The sequence below is a fragment of the Anabrus simplex genome, chromosome 1, assembly GCF_040414725.1.
Source record: "Anabrus simplex isolate iqAnaSimp1 chromosome 1, ASM4041472v1, whole genome shotgun sequence".
Classification (NCBI taxonomy): domain Eukaryota; kingdom Metazoa; phylum Arthropoda; class Insecta; order Orthoptera; family Tettigoniidae; genus Anabrus; species Anabrus simplex.
This window is the reverse complement of record NC_090265.1, coordinates 526,747,784-526,775,426: the sequence shown is the minus strand read 5'-3', so window position 1 is coordinate 526,775,426 and position 27,643 is coordinate 526,747,784. Positions and strand designations below refer to the sequence as shown.

Here is a 27,643-nt window from a genome sequence, read left to right as displayed (position 1 = left end):
CTCTGCAGTTTCTGGAGGGAAGCACATTCAAATATGGCCTGCTCCAATGTGTTAAAATCCTCAGGCCAGCCTGGAATCAAACCCAGGGCACTCTGAACTGAATGCTACTACGCTGACCATTCAGCCAAGGAGCTGGGCTAAAAGGATCCTATCATAACTACATGATTAAAACTGACATACAAGATTTTGTTAGGTGTACTAGATTTCAACACCTAGGTTGTTGGTGTTAATTCCTTACTGCTACAGAAGTTAGCACAGTAGCTTCCTACATTGTTGGTCAAGGTTTGATTCCAGACTTTTGCCATGAATTTAAGATTGGTTTTAGGACCTTGAATTGGGTTTATACAGTACCTAAAACATGATTTAAGAGAGAAGTAGGATAAAGTACCACTCTCCATCATTCTAGAAGTGGTTTACTGTGGTTCACTCAAAGAAAATGCTATGTTGGTATTTTAACATATACAGGGTCTCTCATCTAAACTAAGACCGTCGATGCAGCATTTTTACTCTCCAATATGTAAGCTGCAGTATGGGAGACGCGTGCATAGTTCTTGACCTTGTATGGATGTTTAACTCCACATTGAGTCGTATAGATTTAATTAAAACTCTTCACTAGCTTGCAAATTAGTTGCCAGTTTTTAGAACCTCTATTAAGAACAATGGCAAAGAATAATAAATAATTACGTAAAGTAGCAAGTAAGACCGTCCAATAATATACTATTTGTTTAATTCACCAGCAGCTGACCACGGGGCCACTCCACCACATACTCCCTCTCAAGTGACAACGGAGGTATTTGGCAGGAAACCGAAAAGTTCGACCTGAACGAGATTGGGTATTTTTGATTTGAGTTGGTACTGATGAGCCTTTTTCTTGATTGTTGCTGGTAGTCAGGTGATCAGTTGTGATAATGAAAGTAGTAGCACACTTAACAGGAGAAGGATTGTAGTCACTGTCCCAAAGGAATGCGGGTTTTAGTCTGTCAATAGAAACAGTTTGTTCACCATGAGCTGTGTCGATTACAAAACACTTATTATTAGAGTGGGAAATCACCTTGAATGGACCATCATATACTGGGTTGGTTGTTGTGCGAGAGGTATCATGCTGGATGAACACATGTGAGGCACTGAGGAGGTCGGAGTGGACAAAAGGACGCTTTGCTGAATGATGTCCAGGTTGGACAGGCCGTAAAAACCGAACATGGTCTTTTAGCTTGAGGATGAAGGAGGGAACATCTGTTGCTATATTTTATTCTTCGAGCTAGTCAGCTGGTAGGTGAACTGGCTCTCCATAAACTAATGTAGCTGGTCAGATGTGGTATAAGAAGTGATCAAAGTTCCAGTAAAATGGTTGGTAGTTGGAAGATCCAGCTGTCTGATAGTTGTGCACAAAGTGCTGTTTTGAGCTGTCGGTGCCATCGTTCGATTTTTCCATTAGCTGCCGGATGATAGGCTGTTGTCTCAATATCAGTACTGCCTAGAATTCTCATAAGGTTGCTGAATAATGAACAGTCGAATTGTTTGCCTCGATCGGTAGTGATGATTGACGGTACACCATATCTAACTATCCATGTGTAGAGAAAAGCATAGGCTACTGTTTCAGCTGTGATGTCCTTGAATGGTGTAGCCTCTGGCCAGTTGGAGAAGTAATCGATGATGGTGAGCAGGTAGTGGAAACCCTCAGATGGAGGAAGGGGGCCTACAATGTCGATGTGAATGTGGGAGAAATTTCGATCTACTGGAGCAAATGTGCCAATGGAGCTGTTGGTGTGTCTGGTCACCTTGCAATGCTGGCATCGTACACAAGTTTTAGCCCATAATCTCACATCTTTTTTGAGTGATGGCCAAAGGTACTGTTTCTGTATTAATTGGACGGATGCATTGATGCCTGGGTGAGACATATTGTGTAGTGCATCAAATGATTGTTTGGAAAACTGTTCTGGTAAGTATGGCCGGATGTTTCCAGTAGAAATACACAAGAACCTCGTTTACCCGGCCCTCATTAATCTGGACCTCCGGTTTATCCGGAACAAAAATAATAAACAATTATTTTTACTTGTACAGCATTTCTTTTATGGGGGCACGCATTCCCAGATGCTCAGACGTAGATGAGAACAACGCAAATGACTGGTTGAAACTTGACTGTAATTCAGGCTATGCCATAATGACAGATGAAGAAATTGTTTCCTTCTTGTTCCTCGACAGGTAATGATGAGTGATAGTGAATTCGAAAATGAAACCGGTGCTCCATCAGAAGAAACAGTGACTCATGGAGAGGCAACAATGCAGCTGGACAAACTGAACCCCACTGCGAACTGATGTTAGTAAAATGTCTTCGTGATTGTTCTGTGCACAAAAGCTATACAAATGTTAAACAGCAAAAAACACAGTCGTAAATGTAACAAAAGTGTTCTTATATTTTTTTTGTACAATTGAATAAAGGTATTACTGTACAACTTATGTTAATAGATTATATAACATGTCCTGTAATAGTTATGTATTTTTTTTCCGGATTGTCGGGATTTTCGATAATCCAGATCAGTTTCGGTTCCACTTAATTAGGACAAATGAGGTTCTTGGTTATCAACTAATTTCCTGATGGTAGACACACATTTTTGAATTTGAGAGAATTAACTTTTGACTGCAATAATGAATGAAGTTCCTGGTCGATTAATTGTCTTCGGGCTACATCGTCAAATGATAATTGTGATGGAACTAAGATAGAAGAGATGCGTGAAATGAAGTCAGCTGGAATATTGTCCTTGCCGGGGAAGTACCTTAAGTCAGTAGTAAACTGACTAATAAAGTCCGACTGTCGTAGCTGTCTGGGTGATGCTTTGTTTGAACATTGCTGGAAGGCAAATGTCAGAGGCTTGTGGTCTGTATAAAGTGTGAAGTTCGTACCTTGCAGCAAATCATCATCATCATCCTAAACCATCTCCAGTTTCCCGGGTGTGGTATATGAGCCTCCTCTATCTCATCCTGTCCTTGTACCATTCTTCCTCCACCAACTTGTCCCAAACATGACCTCTCAGCAGTACATCGCTCTTAACTAAATCTATCCATTTCCTTCGTGGCCTTCCCACGGGTCATCTTCCTTCTACATTTCTGTCAAATTCCTTCCTTGCAGTTCTGTTTACTGGTATCCTCTTCATGTGACCAAACCACTTCAGTCTTGATATCTGAATCTTACTGAGGAGAGAATCAACTATTCCTACTTCTTCTCTAATTTTCTCATTCCTAATCTTGTCTTTCCTGGTTTTCTGGATCATAGTGCGTAGGAATTTCATTTCAGCTGCCTGAAGTTTGGAATTATCTCTATTGGTCAGTGTTGTAGTTTCGAGACTGTATGTAAGAATTGGTGTATAATATGACTTGTACAATGTCATTTTTGTTTTCATGGGTATTTGCTCATCCCACAGCAGGTGTCTTACCTGGTGGTAAAATTGTATTGCCTTATTGATTCGATTGTTCACCTCATGTTTTGCTAGATTGTCATTTGATATAACTCTACCCAAGTATTTGAAAACTGGAACGCTGTCCAGTTGAGCTTCATTCAACATGACTATTCGTTCTGCTCCTTCCCCATACACTTTCATCACCATCGTCTTGGTCTTGCTGATGTTTAAACCATATTTCTTAAACTCCTCATGCCAGCTTTGTATTCTCTCTCCCAATTCCTCTTCTGAGTCACTCCAGATCGCAACATCATCTGCAAATGCGAAGGCTTTGATATCTCCATGTTCTTTCCTTTTAATAGATTTCATTGCTACATCCATTACAATAATAAATAGAAGTGGTGACAATGAGCTGCTCTGCTGCACTCCTCTCTTTGTTTCAAACCAGTCCGACAAACCACATCCTACTTGAATACAGCTTCTGTTCCCACTATACAACATTTTCACTTTGTCTATGAGGCTGTCTCGCACTTGAAGTTCTTTCATGCATTGCCAAATTCTTTCCCTTGGTACACTATCGTGTGCTTTCTCAATGTTCAAAAATATTAGAAATAAAGGCTTGTTATTCTCCCAGTATTTTTCCATTAGCATCCTAATTGCAAATATAAGGTCTGTAGTTGACCTTCCTGGTCTGAAACCATACTGCTCTTTTTCCAAAATTGGGTCAACAATATCTACTCTGATTCTGGTCTCTATTATTTTTTCCAATATTTTCAGGACATGAGACAGTAGTGTGATACCACGGTAATTAATACATTTTCGTCGGCTTCCTTTCTTGAACAGAGGTACAATGATGCCCATCTTCCAGTCCTCAGGAATAGTATTTTCCTCCCATATCTTGTTCAGCAGTCTGTAGAGCCATTGGATTCCTGGAATTCCCGCTGCTTTCAGCATATCTGCACTTAGTTCATCTATGCCCACTGCCTTTCCTTTCTTCATGCTCTTGAGCGCATTTTCAACCTCAAGCCATGTAATTGTTGGTTCAGTTGTGGTTCCTCGACTTGGCTCTCCTCCATCCGTTGTTATGTTAAGTGTTTAATTGCTGAATATGCCGCGGGTAATTTCCTGTCATATGGGCTATACTGCTTTTGTGTCTCACAGAGTCTTTTAGTAGAATCCTAAGGGTTCTAGTTTTTGATTACAAATCTGGTTCAAGGATGCTCCCATGGCAAAATCAGAAGCATCGACCATATATATATTTTTTTTGCTAGTTGCTTGACGTCGCACCAACACAGATAGGTCTTATGGCGACGATGGGGCAGGAAAGGCCTAGGAATGGGAAGGAAGCGGCTGTGGCCTTAATTAAGGTACAGCCCCAGCATTTGCCTGGTATGAAAATAGGAAACCACGGAAAACCATCTTCAGGGCTGCCGACAGTGGGGTTCGAACCCACTATCTCCCAGATGCGAGCTCACAGCTGCGCGCTCCTAACCGCATGGCCAACTCACCCGGTGCATCGACCATCAATATGAGTGGTAGGTCACATGACGGATGGGCTAAGAGGGCTGCATTTGCGATTTCATGCTTCACATGTTCGAAGGCTTGCACTGCCTCTGCTGTCCACTGAACTTTTCTGCAATCACATTTGCCCATGCCTTTGCAAAGATTGTAGAGCAAATGTTGAGTTGCAGCAGTGGTGGGTAGTGAAGGATGATAGTTTACCAAAGCAAGGAATTGACAGAGTTCGGAGATATTGATAGGTTGTGGAAAAGAGAGAATTGCTTTGACATGATTGTTGAGTGGTTTGATACCTGCAGATGTTACACAGTATCCTAAGAATGGAATTTCAGAAACCCCAAAAATGCACTTTGTTAGGTTCACATTGACGCAATATTTATGTAAACGTTCCAGTAGGATTCTAAGGTGGTGTTCATGTTCCAGGTCATTTTCAGATGCTATGAGGATGTCATCCAAGTAGCAGAAAACAAAATTCAGATCTCGAAGAACTGAGTCAATGTACCTCTGAAATGATTGGGCTGCATTGCGAAGTTCAAACAGAAATTTGAGCAATTCAAATAAACCGAAGTGGGTTACAACAGCAGTTTTTGATATACCATTTTCTGCTATGGGAATATGATGAAACACATGTATCAAGTCGATTTTGGAAAATATTGTTTTACCTGATAGCCAACTGTTGAAGTCCTGCAGGTGAGGAATTGGGTATCGATCTGGTACAGTAATAGCATTGGGAGCCCTGTAATCTCCCCCTGGGTGCCAGGATCCATTAGCCTTGGGTACTAAATGAAGAGAACTGGACCATGGACTGTTGGAAGGTCTGCAGATGCCTAGATCTATCATTTGCTGGAATTCCATCTTGGCAGATGGCAACCTTCGAGCTTTAGCTGTAACTGGATGGCCTACTGTTGAAATGGTGTGGAAAAATTGGATATCTGGTGCACAGAAGGTTGGCCTGTCGTGAAGCTAGTTTGGATATTCCTAAGAATGACTGAATATTTAGTGTATTATGAGGATCTAACAGGCGTATACTTTCAGTGGTTGAATTCTATGCTGAAGTTGGGATTGTTGTAAAGTTGGTAGTACTATCAATGAGGCGTTTGTGTTGGATGTCAACTAGCAGTGCGTAATTATTGAGGAAATCGGCATCAAGAATAGGTTGTTGGACATCAGCAATAGTGAATGGTCCATGGAATGCATGTCTCAAACCTAAATCAACTTTGATTAGGTGTTCACCTTAAGTGTGAATGGTGTTCCATTTGCAGCATACAGAATTCGTTTAGATGTCCTGTGTTTGTCTTGAACAGCAGGGGGAAACACAGATACATCCACTCCTGTATTCACAAAAAAACGTGTACCAGAAGAACGATCGGTGATTTACAAGTGGCAAGAAGTAATTTCGCCCACATTGCTATGTGCCGCATATAACGAGGAGCCTAAGCATTTCCCGAAGCAGAAGAAAGCTGTGCACTAAAGGAGCATGGTGCGACACTTTTTTTTGCCTTTTCACGGTATTTGAGATGATAACAACATAATGTACTATCTGGTTGGTGTTTCTGATGATGAGATGAATGTGATCTTGGACGAGAACAGAACTGATTTCGATTCTCAAGCATACTGTTGATTGATAGTGACAGTCGTTCAATTTGTGCCTCTAAACGGGAGATCTGATCGAGTTGTGGCAAAGATAATTTGGTAATAGATGGGGTTGACTGTACAGCAGATATGCAAGATGTGCGGTTAGAATAATCTAATATGCAGTCAGCCATAATAGCCGTCTAGTGTGTCACATGACGAGGCTAATATAGATCTTAAGTTTAAAAGAAGTCATTGCATGAAAATTGTGCATAAAAAGTCATCTTTTACTAGGCTTCCAGCAAGGACACGCATTTCTGTTAACAGCTAGCTAGGTTTCTTGTCCCCTAGTTCAAGTTCTGTTAAGAGTTTTGTAACCTTCCGGGCTTTAGATTCCTCGAATTTTCCCATTAGGCGTGTTTTAAGGTCCATGAAAGGTGTGTTAGTTAGAGGTTTGGTTAAGAAATCACTCAAAAGTTCTGCAACGTCCCGTTCAAGTGAGCCTATAACGTAATTAAATTTTGTAACCTCAGCAGTGATATGAGCGGTAGCAAACTAAGCTTCTATTTGGACTAACCAGATTCTAATGTTTTTACGCTATGTAGGCAGAATTTTAAATGCAACTCGCGCTATTTGTTCATTGTCTGTAGGCATGCTGTCATGTGGCATTGCAGTATTTGTGGTGTCACTGGTTGACATGGGAATAGTATATATATATGGAATAATATTAGATACACACTATCTACACTGCACTAGTACTGTATGATAGACGTCGGGGTCACCACTATGGATATTTAATTCCACATTGAGTTGTAGGCCTATAGATTTAATTAAAACTCTTCACTAGCTTGCACATTAGTTGCCATTTTTTAGAACCTCTATTAAGAACAATGGCAAAGAATAATAAATCAAAGATTACATAAAGTAGCAAGTAAGACCGTCCAATAATATACTATTTGTTTAATTCACCAGCAGCTCACCAGGAGGTCACTCCACCACACTTGCAAGCAGTCTGTACGTGTTCGACCTCATAACCATCAAATGATGTAGATGTTGATTCCCATAGGGAACCTAAAATATTTGTCCTGAATGAGTAAATTTATAATACCAATATAATGGTCCGTTATTGGACATTATAAATTTTCCAGCTAACTCATTCTTGGTTGCCTGCGTTTCGCCCTCGTGTGCTAAGTTAGGCTCGTCAGTTGGGACTTAGCACACCACCCAAGACGCAAGGCTAGTGCATACTGTGGAGGCCACTGCATAGGCTATTTGAAGCCACCAGTAGTGCCAATGCACTATGAGAGCTATGTCTCATTTCCAAAAAATAGATGCCTGCCTGGCCATCAAATGATATAGATGTTGATTCCCATAGGGAACCTAAAATATTTGTCCTGAATGAGTAAATTTATAATACCAATATAATGGTCCGTTATTGGACATTATAAATTTTCCAGCTAACTCATTCTTGGTTGCCTGCGTTTCGCCCTCGTGTGCTAAGTTAGGCTCGTCAGTTGGGACTTAGCACACCACCCAAGACGCAAGGCTAGTGCATATTGTGGAGGCCACTGCATAGGCTATTTGAAGCCACCAGTAGTGCCAATGCACTATGAGAGCTATGTCTCATTTCCAAAAAATAGATGCCTGCCTGGCCATCAAATGATGTAGATGTTGATTCCCATAGGGAACCTAAAATATTTGTCCTGAATGAGTAAATTTATAATACCAATATAATGGTCCGTTATTGGACATTATAAATTTTCAGCTAACTCATTCTTGGTTGCCTGCGTTTCGCCCTCGTGTGCTAAGTTAGGCTCGTCAGTTGGGACTTAGCACACCACCCAAGACGCAAGGCTAGTGCATACTGTGGAGGAAGGAAAGGAAGGAAACGTAAGTTATTTCATTCCCGGCGCGAGCGCGGCGGGCGGGCCATCAGCCAAACTAGCGGCTCTTGGGCCTTGCGAATGAGAAAGGGAGAGTGAGATTAACAAGATCTAGCGGGTATGTTATGCACATACGTAAAATAATATGTAGAATGTCCCTGCGCAGAAGGGTACAATTGAAACAGAAAATTGTGAAAGTCCTGCAGCATTCTTACATTGCACTACTATAACGTAAAATAAACAGAATTGGCCTGCAGCTCTTCTTACGCTGCAATGTTAACTCTAGACATAACGAAAAAGGAGGAAATTAGAAGAGAGTGTTCAGTTGTTCTTCGGAGTACGTCGGCAGCAAGTGCGATAAAATCGCACAAAAGAAACCATAGAGACGTAGCGAGTAATAAACACTGAAAGAAAGAAATGCACGTGAAGGACACTTTATTGCACTTGGTAAAAACAATTATTGAGGGCGCTTGTGGCGCCGGGTCGTCGAGGGTGGACAAGAGGAGCAGTACCGCACCCAGGAGCATCGGGAAAACAAAAATGAGTGGACCATTTGCGGTTCGGTTGAAAGGTTTAGTAAGGAGCAGGAGGGTAATGTTGTAATAGGAGGTAGTAGAGGGTGGTTGTGATGTTAGTAATGGAGGTAGCGAGAAGACGAAGAAGGTCGAGGATTGGGAGGGGCGACAGGAAAGTTGGAGGTTGGGGAGCAGGTAGGTAAACCGATTGCGGGGGTGGGGTGGGTGGCGGGTCCGGTCGAGGGCGACGAGGAGAACTGATGGGTGGGGAGCACACAGTACGGGGTGGGGAGCGAGAATGTTCCACGCGGTAGTGCCGACGACGGATGCGGACGCCAGAGATGATCAGTTTGTGGACGTCTTCATCTGACGGGAGTTGGAGGCATACCATAAACGTTGGGCCAGCATTGTTGTAGATACTGAACACTCGAAGTGCCGGAACGCCTACCATGTGGAGTTCCCCCAATATGTCCTGTTCCGTGATGGTAGGGTCGATGCCACGAAGGACGCAGCTCGAAGACGGAGGCCGGTGAAGAACTGCGGCAGCGGCGGACTCTCCTTGGGAAGCTGGCTGAGCAGTGACGGTGGCAGCTGTGGTGATGGTAGGGGGCTGTTGGGGACTGGGCAATGTGACGGATGGGGTGAGGGCAGGGGTGGACATGATGGGAGAGGGGTGACTAATTGTAGGAGGAAGAGTGGAAGTACTCGGGAGGGTAAGTGCAGAATGGGTGGAGGTGGTAGTAGTAGTAGTGAGGGTGGTCGTTACAGAGGTGGGGAGCGGTGGGAAATGCTGAAGTGTGCGAGGGGGACATAGATAAACGCTGGGAGGTTCGCCGGGGTCAGAGCGCAACTGTTGAAGGATGAACTCAGGAGTAGGAACCACCTTATAAAGCCGTCCGTTGATGTTTACTCCACTGGTTTGGAGGGCTGCCGTGTCGACGTGATCAAAGAATTGCACCACGATCTGCGTTGACATGTCATTAGTGGTGAGATCATGTAGCCGCCTGACTGCACGGATGGGAAGAACGTTGAAAAGCTGATTTCCGTCGATAGCGGGGTCCACACCAAGAATAAGATGAAAAGTCATGGTGAATAGGGGAGGCGACAGCCAACGAGGCGTCTGCCCGTTTAGTTATGCTTGGGCCGACTGAGTGTGCGCAGAGAAGAGGGCCACCCAGCCGAAAAAAGTGTGGACATGTGAAGGATATGTTGATCGACGACCACCGTACTGTGGAGGCCACTGCATAGGCTATTTGAAGCCACCAGTAGTGCCAATGCACTATGAGAGCTATGTCTCATTTCTCATGCACTAGCCTTGCGTCTTGGGTGGTGTGCTAAGTCCCAACTGACGAGCCTAACTTAGCACACGAGGGCGAAACGCAGGCAACCAAGAATGAGTTAGCTGGAAAATTTATAATGTCCAATAACGGACCATTATATTGGTATTATAAATTTACTCATTCAGGACAAATATTTTAGGTTCCCTATGGGAATCAACATCTACATCATTTGATGGCCAGGCAGGCATCTATTTTTTGGAAATGAGACATAGCTCTCATAGTGCATTGGCACTACTGGTGGCTTCAAATAGCCTATGCAGTGGCCTCCACAGTATGCACTAGCCTTGCGTCTTGGGTGGTGTGCTAAGTCCCAACTGACGAGCCTAACTTAGCACACGAGGGCGAAACGCAGGCAACCAAGAATGAGTTAGCTGGAAAATTTATAATATCCAATAACGGACCATTATATTGGTATTATAAATTTACTCATTCAGGACAAATATTTTAGGTTCCCTATGGGAATCAATATCTACATCATTTGATGGCCAGGCAGGCATCTATTTTTTGGAAATGAGACATAGCTCTCATAGTGCATTGGCACTACTGGTGGCTTCAAATAGCCTATGCAGTGGCCTCCACAGTATGCACTAGCCTTGCGTCTTGGGTGGTGTGCTAAGTCCCAACTGATGAGCCTAACTTAGCACACGAGGGCGAAACGCAGGCAACCAAGAATGAGTTAGCTGGAAAATTTATAATGTCCAATAACGGACCATTATATTGGTATTATAAATTTACTCATTCAGGACAAATATTTTAGGTTCCCTATGGGAATCAACATCTACATCATTTGATGGCCAGGCAGGCATCTATTTTTCGGAAATGAGACATAGCTTTCATAGTGCATTGGCACTACTGGTGGCTTCAAATAGCCTATGCAGTGGCCTCCACAGTATGCACTAGCCTTGTGTCTTGGGTGGTGTGCTAAGTCCCAACTGACGAGCCTAACTTAACACACGAGGGCGAAACGCAGGCAACCAAGAATGAGTTAGCTGGAAAATTTATAATGTCCAATAATGGACCATTATATTGGTATTCTCATAACCATCAGTCGTCAGTCTGAATCTCACCTGTTAACATGGCGAGACAGTTATCATTGCAACACCATATTTTTGTTTAAGTTCTGGTTTCATCTTAATGGCCATGTGAACAGCCATAATTCTCGCTACTGGTGTGCAAAAAATCCTAATGGTGTTTATGAAGTCCATCATTATGATAGGAAGATTGCTGTTTGGTGTGCTGTTAGTGCAAGATGAATAACTGGGCCTATTTTTTAGAGACGACAGTAAAGGCAGAGAGGTACCAAGTCGACATTTTGACGTCGTTCTTCCATCAGTTAACGGAAGAAGAAAAATCGTGTGGGTGGCTTCAACAAGACTCCGCCCCTGCTCATACAGCAGAAGATTCCCTTCTTACAATCTCGGAAGTGCTCGCAGACAGAGTGCTCAGTGTTGGTCCATTTACCCCTCGCTCTCCAGATCTAACTGTGTGTGAATTTTACTTGCGGGGTAAACTGAAAGAAAATATTATGAATGAAATCAGAAACATTACAGTGGCAGAACTCACTTCCATCAGCCAGAATGTGGTTACCAGACACTATGCCTGTATAATCCAGGAAGGATGACACTTCCAGAATCTTTTATAAGGTAAGATTTCACATAAGATTGTATATATGCTTAAAGCAGGGCGACCACACGCAACATAAGTTTGGCTGAGGCAACTGCCGTAGCGCAGAATACAAACTCTGTGCGTTTGGTCTTACTTTATATGAGACTATACCCAAGAACTTCATAATCTTGATCCAAATTAATCACATACACTTGCACAATATTCACCCAAGATATCAGACTCTTCACATTCTAAGAATGCAAGGCTGTTAACCATAATGTCCTAATTACTTTATACTGAACAATATCATTGTTTCTGGACTTGCATCATTTCTGAGAAAAGTGTTAGATAATAAGGTACACATTTTATGGGCAGAAAAAAGGATCATGGCAGTTGATGAAATGATATAAATTCTAACAGAATTATTACAAAATTTATTATAACTAGGACGTTACAGTAGGTAGAATAATATGTACAAAATATTTACATTTTCTTATGAACTACAATGACAACACAGTTACATATATAAAGATTTCTCTTAGTTTGTATTGTAATGGTCAATATCCTGTGTCCTATAGAAAAATCATAAAATTTACAAGCAATGACAATTGGTTTTGGAGGAGATAGTACATTAAAAACAATTCAAAATGCAGAATCTGGAAATGTGTGTTCTGGATTAATAACTTTCTGAACCTGGCCAACCCTTCTAGAAAAGAAGAAAGGGAAGATTGATAACCTCCATTACTGACTTACAGTAAAGAATGAAAACATATAGCCAGTTCACATTATAAAAGTACAAAACAGTGGTAGAGCACAATACTCTACAATTTTTACAATAGCCATTCATATGTCTATGTAATCTTTTACTTTAGATCAGTCACTCTAACACCACAGAAACATTGTAGGATAACATTAAAAACGTTGATGCTAGTTCTAAATGAAACTGATGAAATAAATAAAATACGCTACATAATCTCAAGATAATGAATATGTATAACCCAAACTGATATTTGCTATTGTAGTCATCTTATGTTCCAGCTCAAATGGAAAATATCTCCTTGTTTCTCATACAGGTTAACACATGAACTGTAACTAAGCAATAATAAAGAAGAAATGAAAAAACTAGCAGCAAAAAATAACTTTATTGAAACACACACTGTAGCATATTATATCCTAAAAAATGTAATATTTAAATAATGAATCTTCATCACTAGCTTAGAATGTTCTTTGGCTTACTACTATTTTATATTTATAATGTTCATTTCTCTCTCTCCTTTTTGTTTTCCTACTCTGACATTGTTGCTGTGTTCTGTCTCTGTTTTGACACATTCTTTAAATGCAATCATTATAATTTCTCACTTCACTTTTGAACAAGTGTATACTGTTAATTAAAATTCATCTCTATTTTAAATATCTGTGGCTACATTTACTCTGAATGGCTAACATGTGAATATTTTATTTTTGTGCAAACACTCGTTATCATATAGTTTTAGAATACTCTCATTACATGAATATTATAATATAGAGCTAAGATGCAGAATCCTGCAAAGGATTCTTTCATAATGACAACCAAATGTTAAGAGAACATTTGTTCTCCAGTTGCCACGCATCCGACAAACAGAATTTGTGATAAAATTGTAGGAAGATACAAATATTTGAAGAGCAGAAAGAGGTGAAAAAATGAAGAAAAAAAAAAAAAAAAAAAAAAATTAAAGACTGAGAATCATTAATCTATGAAGTGAAAAAAGAATGACCTTTAAGGTGAACTATGAATCTGAATTTGAAAATAGTCTTCTAATGATCAATGAATCCCAATGGTATTATACCTTATGGATTCTCTTACTTAAGCTATGGTGGTCATAGTCCATGAGCTGTCATTTTATATGTGTACAAGATATCAAATTCTAAATCAACACAATTCATAATCATTCTTTGTTTATGACTTCTAAGAAATAAATGCCATTTCACCTTGACAAGGGCTCCCAAAGATAATCTGAAACATCAGCATATTTATGTCAATATGCCTAACACCCTTAAAAAATGATCAAAGTTTGTCAAATGTACCATGGTCAATAAATGCAGAGCATGAGCAATACAGTCAAAATTATATTCATTTATCAGCCATTCAGCCAGTGTAACTGGAAATGTGTCAAGCACAAGACCTTAAAAAATCAGTTCCTGCTGACATTCTTAATATGTAATGTCAAAGAGATCATACCAAGCTATATATTTTTTACCAGATTATGTAGAAATATAGGCAGTTCAATTATCTCTGATCAACTGAATGGGCAGCCTAACACAATGTGAGAAACATAAGGAATGAACATAAGATATAAGAACACAAAAGAAAAAATTCACTCAATTTGAACCTCAGACATTCTTTAAGCAAAGAAACTGCATACTATGGCATATACATTTAATAAAATACCACTCTCCGTCATCCTGTAAGTGGTTTACAGTGGTTCAGTCTAAGAAAATGCTATGTTGATATTTAACACATAGACTATACCCATGAACTTCATATCAGCATTTGTTGATAGCAAAAATATTCCAGACTTTACAGTTCAGATAGTCGTAGTTGGTCCTTTATACTGTCTAAGGATTTATGTATTTCAAATTGCTATTTTTTCAGTTAACTTCTCATTATCCTTAATAGAATCAGGAATTAAATGGCACAAAGGGATGAATGTAAAGCATATATGCACAACAACTGCCCACTTTTGCATATAAAACAACTTAATATCCTAATTTTGTCCTAATGTCCTAATTGGAATGGTAATTAGTAAAAAGAAAACTGTAGTCATGCACTGTGGAAAAGAGAAAAAGAGATGCCAAGTGAACATAGACGGAGAATGGTTAGAGAATGTAGAACAGTTTACATATCTGGATAGCATTATTAATGGACATAATGAAATCAACACTGAAATTAATAACAGACTAAGTAAAGGTAGAACATTTTATCATCAAGTCAGAGAGCTTTTATGGGATGACAAAGTACCCAAGAGAACAAAATTAACATTATATAAACAGTATTTCATACCAATTGCAATATACAGACTAGAAATGTTGGTAACTAATAAGAGAAAGTAAGATCCAAGCAGCAGAAATGAAATTTTTAAGAACATCGGTTAAAAAGACAAGAAGAGATAGAATTCAAAATATTAAAATCAGAGAAGAGCTAAATATAGAACTGTTAGTACAGAAGATACAGAAAGCAAGACTGAGATGGTTCAGGCATGTAAAAAGAATGGGAAAGGAACGGGTAGCAAGAAGGGAATTGGAAAGAGAAGTTAAGGAAAAGAGACCAGTTGGAAGACAGAGAAGAAGGTGGATGGATCAGATTTGGAAGGACCTTAGAGAAGCTGGATTGGATGTGGCGGAAGTAATGGAGCAGGAAAAGTGGAAGGACAGAAAGGAGTGGAGGAGCCTTGTTAACCACACCCGGGCGACTGGACTGGGACATTGATGATGATGATGATGATGATGATTTCAGAGGAGAATATAACTTTAAATAGATGTGTTACTCAGTGTCTCTAATGTCAAAATCAATGCCTGAAAAAAATGTTCACTCTCTCTACTACAAAAATAATTCTTCTTTCAGGAGTGATGGTGTTGTATATCCCAAATAACATCCATTATGTCATCAGATACGGAAATAAATATATGGACAGTACAGGATGTGGAAGATATCATCAATGGTGTGAAATCAACTTCAGCAATTATTCAGATGTTATGAGAGTAAAGTATTAAATGTGCGACATTAATACTTGATCATATTTTTCAAGCTCTGCAAAATTATCTATGTTTTGAAGTGGCATAAGGTATTCATGAAATACCTACATATTTCAAAATTTTATTAGTCAACATCCTTGCAAAATACTGAAAACAATTAATAGCCTGAGCCTTTGAAGTAAGTGAGCAAAATTAGCATGCTCTAAATATAAAATTCTATATTATTTAAATACATAATACAGTAATATAAAATTAATATCTAGGCAGCTTCTCTATCACAGAAAAATAATAAACCCAAAACATTCTTTTCTGCAGCTCTCAAATCAATTCTTCCAGACCAAATTAAAGATTAGGATATACAGAGGATTGAAACAAACGAGACATGATAACCAAAGGTTATGATGAAATCTTTCTCAGGCTGAATTTAATGTTTTAAAATCAATGTGACTTCTGAGGGCAAGTTTCTTATCCTACTTTTCTTGAATTCCAGTATTTGGCATAAAAATGCAAGACTTTCCTGTTCTACAGTAAGTAATGTTATCCTTTATAATCATATAAACTAACATAGCTCTCTTAGTCAGTAGGTTCCAGTGCTTGATATTAAATGTAATATCTTACTTACAATGAGTAATATACAACGTTCACCTCAATTAATCAATAGTTTAGTATCTCTTATTATTTCAAGTGATGCTAAATAATTTGCTTAAATTTTACTCCTTTGATCATTTTGCAACATGCAATTATTTTAAATAAGTAAAGAGGTGAAGTATAAGTTAAAATTAAATAGATAGCAAGAAAATTGTTTTATAACATATTATTTTCATTCAACGTATGGTATTCACGGTCATTACTGAGTGAACAAATCAAGTAATGGAGGTTTGCAACACCAGCCACAATAAACGTGCATATGTTTTGGTATTATGGAAATTACAAATCTGTCAGGAATCATAACTATTGAAAGTAGGATAATAAAGACATCTCTCAACATTCAAATCAAAGTTTCCCAATGCTAAGTTTAATCAGCTTAGTCACTACCACTTTCACTGTCACTGCCGCCAGACTCAAAGTCACCTACATTAATGGAGAACTTGTACTCCTGGTCACATCCCAAGTAAGCATCACTCATGAAGTACAGGGTATACGTGTGATGACCTGGAACAAAAGCAATTCATTCAACATACACAATGTACTACAATAAAACCAACAACATATACAATGTACTACAATAAACCAATACATAATGGTCCACAACTTATCTCAGGCACCTTCTACATGATCGTCTATTGTTTATGTTCAAAATCTCATCGCTATTTCAGCTGACAACCTCAAAGACAGACTCCTAAAGCATCACCGATCGCTTACCATCAAACCTGACACCCTATTTCTAACCAAGACTGAACACCTTCTCGATCAGTGTTATTGTAAGACTTTTTCTCAGCAATAATGCTTTCAATTCTTTTCATCAGTGTACTAATTAACAAATATGTCTATACCCTTGGCTCAAACAGAACAAAACAGAAAATACTATCAAAGAACAACACTATATTTCTGTCAATAGAACCACAGGATCTACTCACGGGACCACCTGCGCCAGTGGTGTCAGTCTTGATGATAAAAAATTCTCATCCTATCATTAAAAAAAAGGAGAGCATCGTCTGCACAGTTATATAACCTCATAAACATGTTATGGAATGTCTGTAATAAATATTTCCAGCTGTGTGAGTTCATTAGCAAAAGTCTCAGAAAGCACAATATTTAACTGACAACCAAACATGCAAGTCTATCATCTTATACGATTTCTTTTATGTCAAGCACTGGTAACCATGCACCTCTGGGCAATCAGACGCCTATGTACATTCACTACGGTCTGTTGGCTTACAGCTGTGACCAAGGACTTGCTGGTAGAAAAAAGCCAATGAAGGTAAGGAAAATACTGTCCGTATTTACTCACCCCCCCCCCCCCCCTGCATTCCCCCCCTCAAGATTTTCAGGACGTATTTTCTTACATTTTTCACAGGCTATGTAATTTTCACTAGCTTCTTTCTTAAGGAATTAGAAACCCCTTGCACCTCACAAGTCTGTTTCCTGGATTCCATGTATCTATAAATACCCCTGCAAACGGAAAATCCAAGACCATTAAACCATACCTTCCAATCACCTCCTACCCTGGCCAGCCTCTGGGCGGGACCAGAGATAAGGAAACAAACAGTTGCATTCAGTCCCTTATAGCAGCAAGACGAGTGAACTGTAAAGTAATGTGCAAAATGGGCCAAAAGAACAGTAGTTATACCACGCAGGTTAACTTACAGTTGTTTATTTTGCAGAAAATAACGGAAGCAAGTGTGCAGGACGAGAGTTTGGGGTAGAACCAAAATTAATTAGCTATTGGCATGTTCAGAAAGAAGAATTAAGGAATGCTAAATCCATGGGTTGATTATTTTGTGGCTCAAAGTGCGGAAAACAACTCCCGCTTTTTCTGGTATACCGCAAAGTATGAAAGTACATACAAAGGGTGTACCCAGCGTATTAATTAAAACAACAAGTATGGAGAAATTACAGTGTACCATCGTGCTGGTGGTTATGGCAGATGGTAGGAAGCTACCACCCTTTGTCGTTTTCAAAAGAAAATCTCTGCCAAAGTGCAATCTTCCAGCTGGAATTGTCGTTCGAGTGCAGGAACAAGGATGAGTGTCAGCTGATGTAATGAAAGACTTGCTGAAAATTGTGTGGAATCGATGCCCAGGAGCTTTAATTCATAAAAAATACATGCTTGGTATGGACAGTTTTCGTGGCCAGTTAGTGGTGCCCGTTAAAAATGAAATGTCAAGTCTCGACACCATTCCCATTGCAAATTATGAATCTCATTATAAAACCGTATTGGATTTCAGAATACATGACATGTATTGGAAAGGTGGTTTTTATTAATATAATAAACTTTCTTATACCATTCCCGTTGTAATACTAGGTGGGCTAACATCAATTTTACAGCCAGTAGACATCTCTGTGAATAAACCATTCAAAGGTCATCTCTTCTGGTTTTATGGGGAATGGATCGTATCTGGCTCCTTCAAACCGCAAAAAGGGGTGGTATTAAGAGACCCAGCATCGAATAATTGTGCTCTTGGATTCTTCATGCTTGGAATCAGATTGCGGAAGACATTGTCGCAAAGTGCTTCAAGAAGACCGGGATATCTAACGCAATGGATACTTCTGAGAATGACGCCATGTGAGACGACAATGGATACGAACAACTCCACTGATGAAGATTATCTGTCTACAAGCATGTCTCTGAAGAAAGCTGTGGAGAGAAAGGACAAGTACGTTAATTTTATTTATGCACTTAATGAGTTGATTTTGACTGATTTATGATCCAATGTTTGTGCTGCTACGGTTGACCCAAAGATCAAGTTCACCTGTATTGCCGCCGCTTCTGAACTTGACCACGGCACAGTGTTTGCAGAAAAGTCTCGTAACTGTTAAAATTTTGTGTTATTTTAGTTATTTGCTTTTAAATATTAATCTGATAAATAAATGAAGTTATAAAGTTGTATATCTCAATTTCACATCCAATTTTTTGTAGACAACGTGTAATATGCATGCATTTTCTCCCCTCTAAATTTTAAGAAAAAAACGGGATGAATTTTGCGAGTAAATATGTATTTCTAAAATTTAATGAGTTTGTCATGCTCATGAGTCGCAACGGGGTGCACAACTCTCATGTCATCATGGGATGGTAGGCTGGTGACAAACTGCATTTACTAGGTACATATTTTATTCCTAGTAATTCATACTTTTTTCTATTTGTGAAAATAAGTGACGTTTGTCTTCAATACAACTAAATTTGTTTTGTATTTCTATTTCCTTCCAGGTATAGATGGATAGGAAGATAGTGAGAATGGATGACTCCGATTTCATGGAAATGAATTTTTCCTTTTAGATAAGTCCACCTTATCAATACACCATATCATTACCAGAATTATGTATACAGATTAAAATTAATACAACCGGACATGTTTCAAACTCATTTCGGGCATCTTCAGCTGTTTGAAAAAAGATTAATATCACTAAAATGCACACTAATTAGGTTGAGTTCTAAAAAATTCTTGAGAACAGTATTTTCTTCGAAATGTCTATAAAACACTATAAACCTGAAAGGTTCACAATAAAATGAGCACATGAACAATGTGAATACTAAAATTGATTAACACACAACTTATAAAGTCTTTAGAATACTTATCGAAAGACACAAAATTCGAACACAAAAGCATTCGGCTTTTGTATCTGGAGTTACAAGGGGTTACACTTGTGGGTAAGTTATATCACTGGTTTCGTTTAAGCATACTTGTAATATACAGTGCACGCCGCTTATTATGATCACTCTGGGATGCAGATAATTTGATAACATTAACTGACTGATAACAGTAGCCAAAAAATAAAAACTGATAGGTAGCTTACTGTGTTTATTCATAACCTACATGCACTACAATGAAACAGATAGCATTTCAGCATTTGTTGGTGTTCGGGAAGTTTCTTTTTTTTTTTTTTTTTGCTAGGGGCTTTACGTCGCACCGACACAGATAGGTCTTATGGCGACGATGGGATAGGAAAGGCCTAGGAGTTGGAAGGAAGCGGCCGTGGCCTTAATTAAGGTACAGCCCCAGCATTTGCCTGGTGTGAAAATGGGAAACCACGGAAAACCATTTTCAGGGCTGCCGATAGTGGGATTCGAACCTACTATCTCCTGGATGCAAGCTCACAGCCGCGCGCCTCTACACGCACGGCCAACTCGTCGGGAAGTTTCTGCAACATCGCCATCATCAGCATTGCTATCTTCTGCTCCGTGTTCTTCACCTCATTCAACTTGACCATCTTTTCCACCACGATTTTGCTTACAGTTAAAGTTTTTGTTTTCTTTTGCTGCCTTAAGAATGTTGTCTCGATTTTTCATTAGCTTCCACAGAAAAGGTGGCAAAATTCCTAACTCCATTGCAGCATTGCGTTGACTCATTGTAGGCAATTTATCATAACGTTCTATAATTAGAGGTTTCTGTTTAATGGTTAAGTCTTTATGTTTGCTTTTCACACTAACCATCACTGCACTACGACACTAAGAACTTCACAGTGCGAAAGTTTTAGTAAGACTCAAGTGAGTGGTCATTGGCTAAACTACTGTAAGGGAAGAAACAAAAGAGAATGTGTATGCGGGAGGGTTGCCACCTGTGCTAACCAGTTTTATACTGTATACCTGCTACAAAATATGAGACGTGAAAGTGGACTTGAAGACAAGAGCAGTATAAAAACAAGTTTTTAAAGGTTGGGAGCGTTTTCTTGGCATGCACTCTATTCGCATACTTGAGAACGAAATCCTTAAAAACAAATGTGATAACATAAACCAAATTCACGATCACAATAAACGGAAGATTTTCAATGTTTCAGTATTTGTCCGTACGGGACTTCATAAAAGTGATTATATAATACGGCTGATAACATTATCCGTGATTACAATAAATGGTATCCACTGTAATTAAAAAGTAAATGACTGATGAAGTGTTAAACTATATAGTTGTACTTCTTAAAATTCAAATAGGACGATATGATCTTAGTTGTAGAGATCGAACATGAAGTGTGTATCATGTACAAGATCCCTTTTGTTAAGCAGCCCTGCAGCCAACTTACTCAGATAGTTTGTAAGGCCTTACTGACAGCTGTAGCTGTAGCTGTAGCGTGACACGACACAGACACAATACGCATATCTTTTCTGGCTTACTTGTCAAATACATACCTGGACTGGGTGCAACAAAATCTAGCTTCACTTTAGCCTTCTGCTGCAAGGTCAACCTCTTAATTGAGAGGAGAGAATTGGTTTTGGGATCTCCGATAACTACCCACCAGCCTTCTTCACGTTTCTAGAAATGAAAAAAACAAACAAAAAAAAAACAAGATTTGATTAGTTTTGATTTTGATTCTGTCCAAGCAGGCCAACATATCATCCCCTCTGTAACGAAGAAGAAACTTTTTTTTTTAACAATTGGCTTAACGTCGCACCGACACAGATAGGTCTTAACGGCGATGATGGGATAGGAAATGGCTAGGAGTGGGAGGGAGGCGGCCGTGGCCTTAATTAAGGTACAGTCCCAGCTAAAGATAGCAATTTTTTTCTCAACTTGAAAGATAGCCTCCGTACAATGGATTCTGGATGTATAAAAGCTGATCATGTCCAATTCATAACCAAGCCTACAAATTTACTGCCTCCCATACTAGCATGTAATACTTGGATGTGTTAATTAATAAAGAGTGCTCTAAGAGTTGTGTATGTCCCTGATAGAAACAAACTGTCTGCTGGACCTGTATGTGACAAATGGGAAAATTAAACTCTCAGCTTTGGAACTATCTACAGAAATCCATGGTCAAAACTGGTGAATCTTAAACTTTTTTTTTTGCTCTTATGTCATCGCCTATTTTCCTAGCCTCTGTCCAAGCAGGCCAACATATCATCCCCTCTGTAACGAAGAAGAAGAAGAAGAAACATTTTTTTTTTTTTTTTACAATTGGCTGAACGTCGCACAGACACAGATAGGTCTTACGGCGGCGATGGGATAGGAAATGGCTAGGAGTGGGAGGGAAGTGGCAGTGGCCTTAATTAAGGTACAGTCCCAGCATTTGCCTGGTGTGAAAATGGGAAACCACGGAAAACGATCTCAGGGCTGCCGAGAGTGGGATTCGAACCCACTATCTCCCAAATAGTGGATAATGGTCGCACTTAAGCGATTGCAGCTATCGAGCTCGGCAACAAATAAAATTAAAAATAAATAAATAAATAAATACTGTATATAACAAAGGATGACTTATATGCATAATATAAGCTACTTGAAGTATAGCATATAATACATCCATTGTTAATATACTTGAAGTATTGAAAAAAAAAAGAAGAAGAAGAATGAAGGAAAAAGGAACAGAAACTGAAAACAGTATTAGTTGAAAAGGGGAAGTTAGTGACTGTCTGCAAACACCAAGAGAGATGCTGGGCGATGAGGGCACCACGTCCCGGCACTGGGTTATTAGAGAAAATCATGTTATTATTCTAATAACTGTACTGTTATTACTGTACTATTTCAATAAAATCACTAAGTTATAATGCCAACCTAAATAAATGTTCTTATTACCTGGACTTTTGGAGTGCAAATATCCAGGGTAGATTATAAAGAATGATAATATTCGTGCCGATATATTTTATAATTTTTCCACTATATGGTTCAAAATTCCAGTATATTTCCAGTATCTATATTAAATTCTAGTATAATTCCAGTACTTCCAGCATTTCCAGTATCAGTAGACACCCTGTAATACATTCTTTTACATACCTGTTAGTCTCCTTAAATATTTCGGAGAACAGCGAAACCGGAAACAGCAACAAAAAGAAAAATTAAAGGAGTTACCGGCTTCTTTTCTGTAGTAGGAGGAGGGATGTATTCCATAGCACTGTGTGAGAATACTTGGGGAGAAAAAAAAAAAAAAACCGCTCACCTTCTTCATAAACTTTCCATTCGTGACTCCCTACATCACCGCTTTCACCACTATCTTCTACCTCAATTTCCTCTTCCTTACTCGAAATATCATTCTCAGATTCAGGAATACTAATGTCACTATCAGAATCCGTCAACAGATCATTGTTAATATCACCACTGTCACATAACTTCATAAATATCATCAGGCTCCATGCCGTGGCTGGTGGACGCCATGTTGATAACGAAAGTAAACACAGCAGTGACAGTGAGGAACTATCTCCAAAAAAACACAATTCAGCTTAAAGGAATGAACAGCAGATGGCAGTAAGCAACAGAGAATTGCCAAGGCTGTATATTGTGTAAAGCTCGGCACCATTTCCGCTCCAGCATACGAAATATACAACCTTAAAGTGGTGTCAGACCAGGTCTGACATAGGACCGGAACTGAAAATTAACGATGTTGGACTGAGTCTGACACTGGACCCCAAAGGATTAAGGTATAGCTGCAGCATTCATCTGGTTTGAAAGTGAGAAAACAAGGAAAACCCTCTTCAGGGCTGCCGTCTGAACCCAACATCTCCTGAATGCCAGTTTATAGCTATGAGGCTCATACTGTACAGCCAACTTGCTGGTTTTACCACTGTTTCACCTGAGCTCTTAGAGTTTCCCTTTTTAAAATGTTATGCTAATATTTTTTTTCTTCCATAATGTATGTAGTCATGTACATGCCATTCACTAAATAAAAGACATAAAAATTAACAATTAATTAATATGTGTAGGGTTCTTAAAAGAATCATCACCTCCATCAACTAACAAGTTAACTATTTACCTGAGGATAGAAAGGAGCAATAACTGGCCCAGTAACTTCATCTTCACGCTCCAATTGCACTACCACATTAACCGAAGAGCCACTGTGCAGTCTATCCTTATCCTGCACTTCATAGCTCATCTCAATGTTAGGGTAACGATTACAGAAGCGAGCAACATCAGCCATTTGGACATCTGAGAGCTGCAGCAGTTTGGAGCGGTCTTCGTCTTCCAGTTCCATGATGTCAAACACAGTCTCCACACCCTATACAAAACAAACTGATTAAAAAACAATTCCTGGAGAGGCTATCAATAAAACTATAAAGACAGAAAGTAGCGAATTTGACTTCAATTTCCCCTCTTTTTGATAATAAAAATGGTCTAATAGTTTAGAAAGCTATCTCTGAAAGAGTCAGTGAGAAGAAGGACAATGTATGAATGTAAAACAAGGATACAGAATGGGAACAGATATCTTTGTAAAGTATAGTAAAATTTTAGAAGAAGAGCTTGAAGAATAACTGTTCATATTAATAAGTGTTAACAAAGAACCTCCCAAGTGCTGTGGGAACAAACCTTCTGCTTGTCCTCTATATGGCAAGTACACAAGAATTAAACTTTCAGGTTTGGAACTAGCAACAGCAATACAAATTTGAAAATGTAGCATCCTAATCCAGTTTAATCTTTGTTGCTGTTTCTAACTTCTATTCTATCCACTTATAGAGAAAATTGTTTTAAATACGTACATAGATGTTGAAAAGCCTCAAAGAGAAAAGGAGACTCCTTTACAAACAGCAGCAGCAGCAGGTTGATGCGTGACAGAATATAGTGCTAGTGAGACTATAAACAAACATATTAAGGGACATGGGGCAGGAGTGAGTGCCAGGCAGATGAAGCATGTATGTTCATCAGTCTCAAAAATTTATAATCTAAAATCATGTATGATCTTACCTTCTCCATACATCGCTTGATGATGTCAGGAGTGAAGTGGGGCAGTTGCTTGAGGTAGGAGTCCTTGCTCCACATGGCCTGTGTCACCATCTGAGCCAGCTCCATAGCTGCAACAGCTGGGGACAGCCAGCCATTTGAACTGAGCACATCGACACAAGCCTGGATCAGACGAATGGCTTTACTCAAGATTACTTCAGTGTCCTGCTGGAGCTCTGCACCCAACTGCAGACGAGACAAATGTGCCTGCAGGAGAAGGTTTGTCTTGACATGGGGATCATTGAACTTTGCTCCAGGTCCTAGTTTGTTTGGCAGTCTCTGAGCTAGACTGCGCAGTAAGTTATCCTCCCGATGTCTTACCGGCACATCTTCGTACTCAGCAGCAGAAGAAATGATCTCCAGCAGACCACGAATTTTTGTCTTGTTGTTCAATGACAGACTGAACAATTCTATTGTTGTGTAGTTGATGTAGTAATATGCAGCAATCATGCCCAAATTAAGTGGCAAACAGTCCATCTCATCCTCAATACTTATACATTTGGATTGTTCAAGATCATTCAATGTGTTCTCTACCAATTCAGAAAGATGGTCAGACAAATGACGATGTGTAACTCCTTGAAGATTGTAGTAGTTGGGATTCTGAGTCAGACGACGATACAGGAAAGTCCACGTAAGGTAGTCAACAGCATCCTGTTTATTTTCAATTGTCTTTGTTACGATTTCAGCATTAAAATGATCATGCAGACGATGATCCAAATGACTTTCGACAGGCAATGACTCAGTAAGGAATTTCTTGAAGAAATCTTTCTTTGAACTTTGACACATTAAGACACACTTGGCATCATCATCATCCAGTGGCCTATTTGCTCTACCTACCATCTGCAGGACATCTGTGATTGGATAGTCCTCATAGGCATGTATCTTGCCATTGTAATACTGAGTGTCCATAATGACAACAAGATGAGCAGCAATATTTACACCCCAACATAGGTTACGAGTCACCACTGCCACTTGCACAGCTCCTGAGTCAAATAATTGTTCCACCAAACGATGATCACTAGCAGTCAATCCTTCATGAATGTAAGCAACACCCTGGGAAAGTGTCTCTTTCAAAGTTTTGTCTGACATTCTATCCAAAAATGGTTTTATGTCCTCTTCTTCAGCATGAAAGAACCTGTTGGGCTGTCCTTCGGCTGCTGTGAAAGTTAACAGATCAATAGCTGTCAGTCTAGCTTGTTTTCGAGTAGGCACGAAAACAATTACAGGTTTGTGAGGACTGTGTTTAAGGATTGCATTGTACACAGGCTTTGCCATAGCAATAAGACGGGAAGCATTGTGGGTAATATTGAATCCTTGAACATGAAGTTCAAGAGGGACTGGTCGTACACTTGGATGGAAATTGAATGTGCAATTTGCATTACAGCCCAACCATTGAGCAACGTCTCTAGCATCAGCTAAAGATGCTGACAACGCAACGATCCTGATCTGTCGTTCAATCTGTGATGAGATATATCTCATTCTTGAGCACACCACTTCCAGCATTGGTCCATCTTCTCCACCAATAAGTTGTAGTTCATCTACGATGAACAACTGAACATTTTGTACATTTTTCCTCTGTTTCCATCGGCGAGAGAGAACATCCCATTTCTCCGCAGTACATATTATGATCTGTCCCTTTGCCAAGAGCTTAAGATCAGTGCCAGTCTCTCCAGTAAGAAGAACTACCTTTTTACCCAGGGAACCAAATTTCTGTTGCCAATCGGAGAAGACAAGCTCAGCAAGAGCATCTCTTGGAACGAGATACACACAACGTCCTTCTGAGTTCTGGGACAGCAATCTTAACACGGAAAATTCTGCAATTGTGGTTTTACCAGAACCAGTTGGTGCACCAATAAAGATGTTATCATCACTATTGTACACAGCATTGAAAACCTGTGTCTGGATAGGGTTGAACTGTGGGAATTTATCTGCATAAAGTGCTTCAAAAGCACTGTTTCTCAGAGCAGTAACAGGCAGGGGCTGTAGATCCAATAATTCTGTAGGAGGCAAGTTCTTTTCTGGAAGGATTAAGTGTCTGAATGAAACAGGGAGTTGAGTTTCAGCTCCAATCCACCTGTCAGACACAATACGAAGGAAATACTGAGGTGGAAGAGGCTCAAAAACAGGAACAAAGAACTTGACGAGATGTTCATCAGTAGCATATTTTGATTTGAGGAGGAAGTATTCATGGTGAAGAATGACTTCAGAATCTACATCTTCCACTAGAATCCAAAAGGCTTCTGAAGCTCCATGAAGTTTGTCATCCCACTGAAAATCTGGGGTTATTGTCAGCTCAACACGAAGAGTGGATCTTGTGATGGGCTGTATGTGAGTAGATAACTCCAACTTTGGAAACTGATGCACATACTTGTGGATAGTTTTACCCAGCTTTGGAAGTCGAATGAGTTCTCCAATCTCATTGGGTCCAAGATCGTACAGTCTAGGAAAAGAAAGAAAATTATTTCTCAAAATTTTTGTTTCAATACATAAATACAATAAAATTTCTACTGTACATTTTCCTCATAACAATAGACAGCAATTTTTAACACTTATATCCTCTTAATTTATAATTACATTTGTGAACTTCAAATTTAGTAATACTGACATGCCTCAGGGGAAACATTTCTTCACAGCTAAAGTGATTTCTTGCCAAAGTAAAGCAAAGCAAAGCAAAGCAAAGCAAAGCAAAGCAAAGGTAAGTGCTATCCACACAGCTAAAGTGATTTCTTGCCAAAGTAAAGCAAACCAAAACGAAAGCAATATCCACACAAGTTGTAAAGACCCTTA

At 39.4% G+C, this 27,643-nt stretch overlaps 1 protein-coding gene across 1 annotated transcript in view; it reads right to left on the bottom strand.

The window, feature by feature from the left end:
- Positions 1–12,239: 12,239 nt before the first annotated feature.
- Positions 12,240–27,643, bottom strand: part of Brr2 (U5 small nuclear ribonucleoprotein l(3)72Ab) — a 226,235-nt gene continuing 210,831 nt past the window's right edge. Inside the window, exons 22-25 of the mRNA XM_067135469.2 lie at positions 24,821–27,296; positions 23,895–24,137; positions 21,343–21,466; positions 12,240–16,712 (exon numbers count right to left, since the gene is read on the bottom strand). Of these exons, the coding sequence (XP_066991570.1) occupies positions 16,585–16,712; positions 21,343–21,466; positions 23,895–24,137; positions 24,821–27,296 (2,971 nt within the window). The 3' untranslated portion in view covers positions 12,240–16,584. The remainder of the gene's footprint in view (positions 16,713–21,342; positions 21,467–23,894; positions 24,138–24,820; positions 27,297–27,643) is intronic.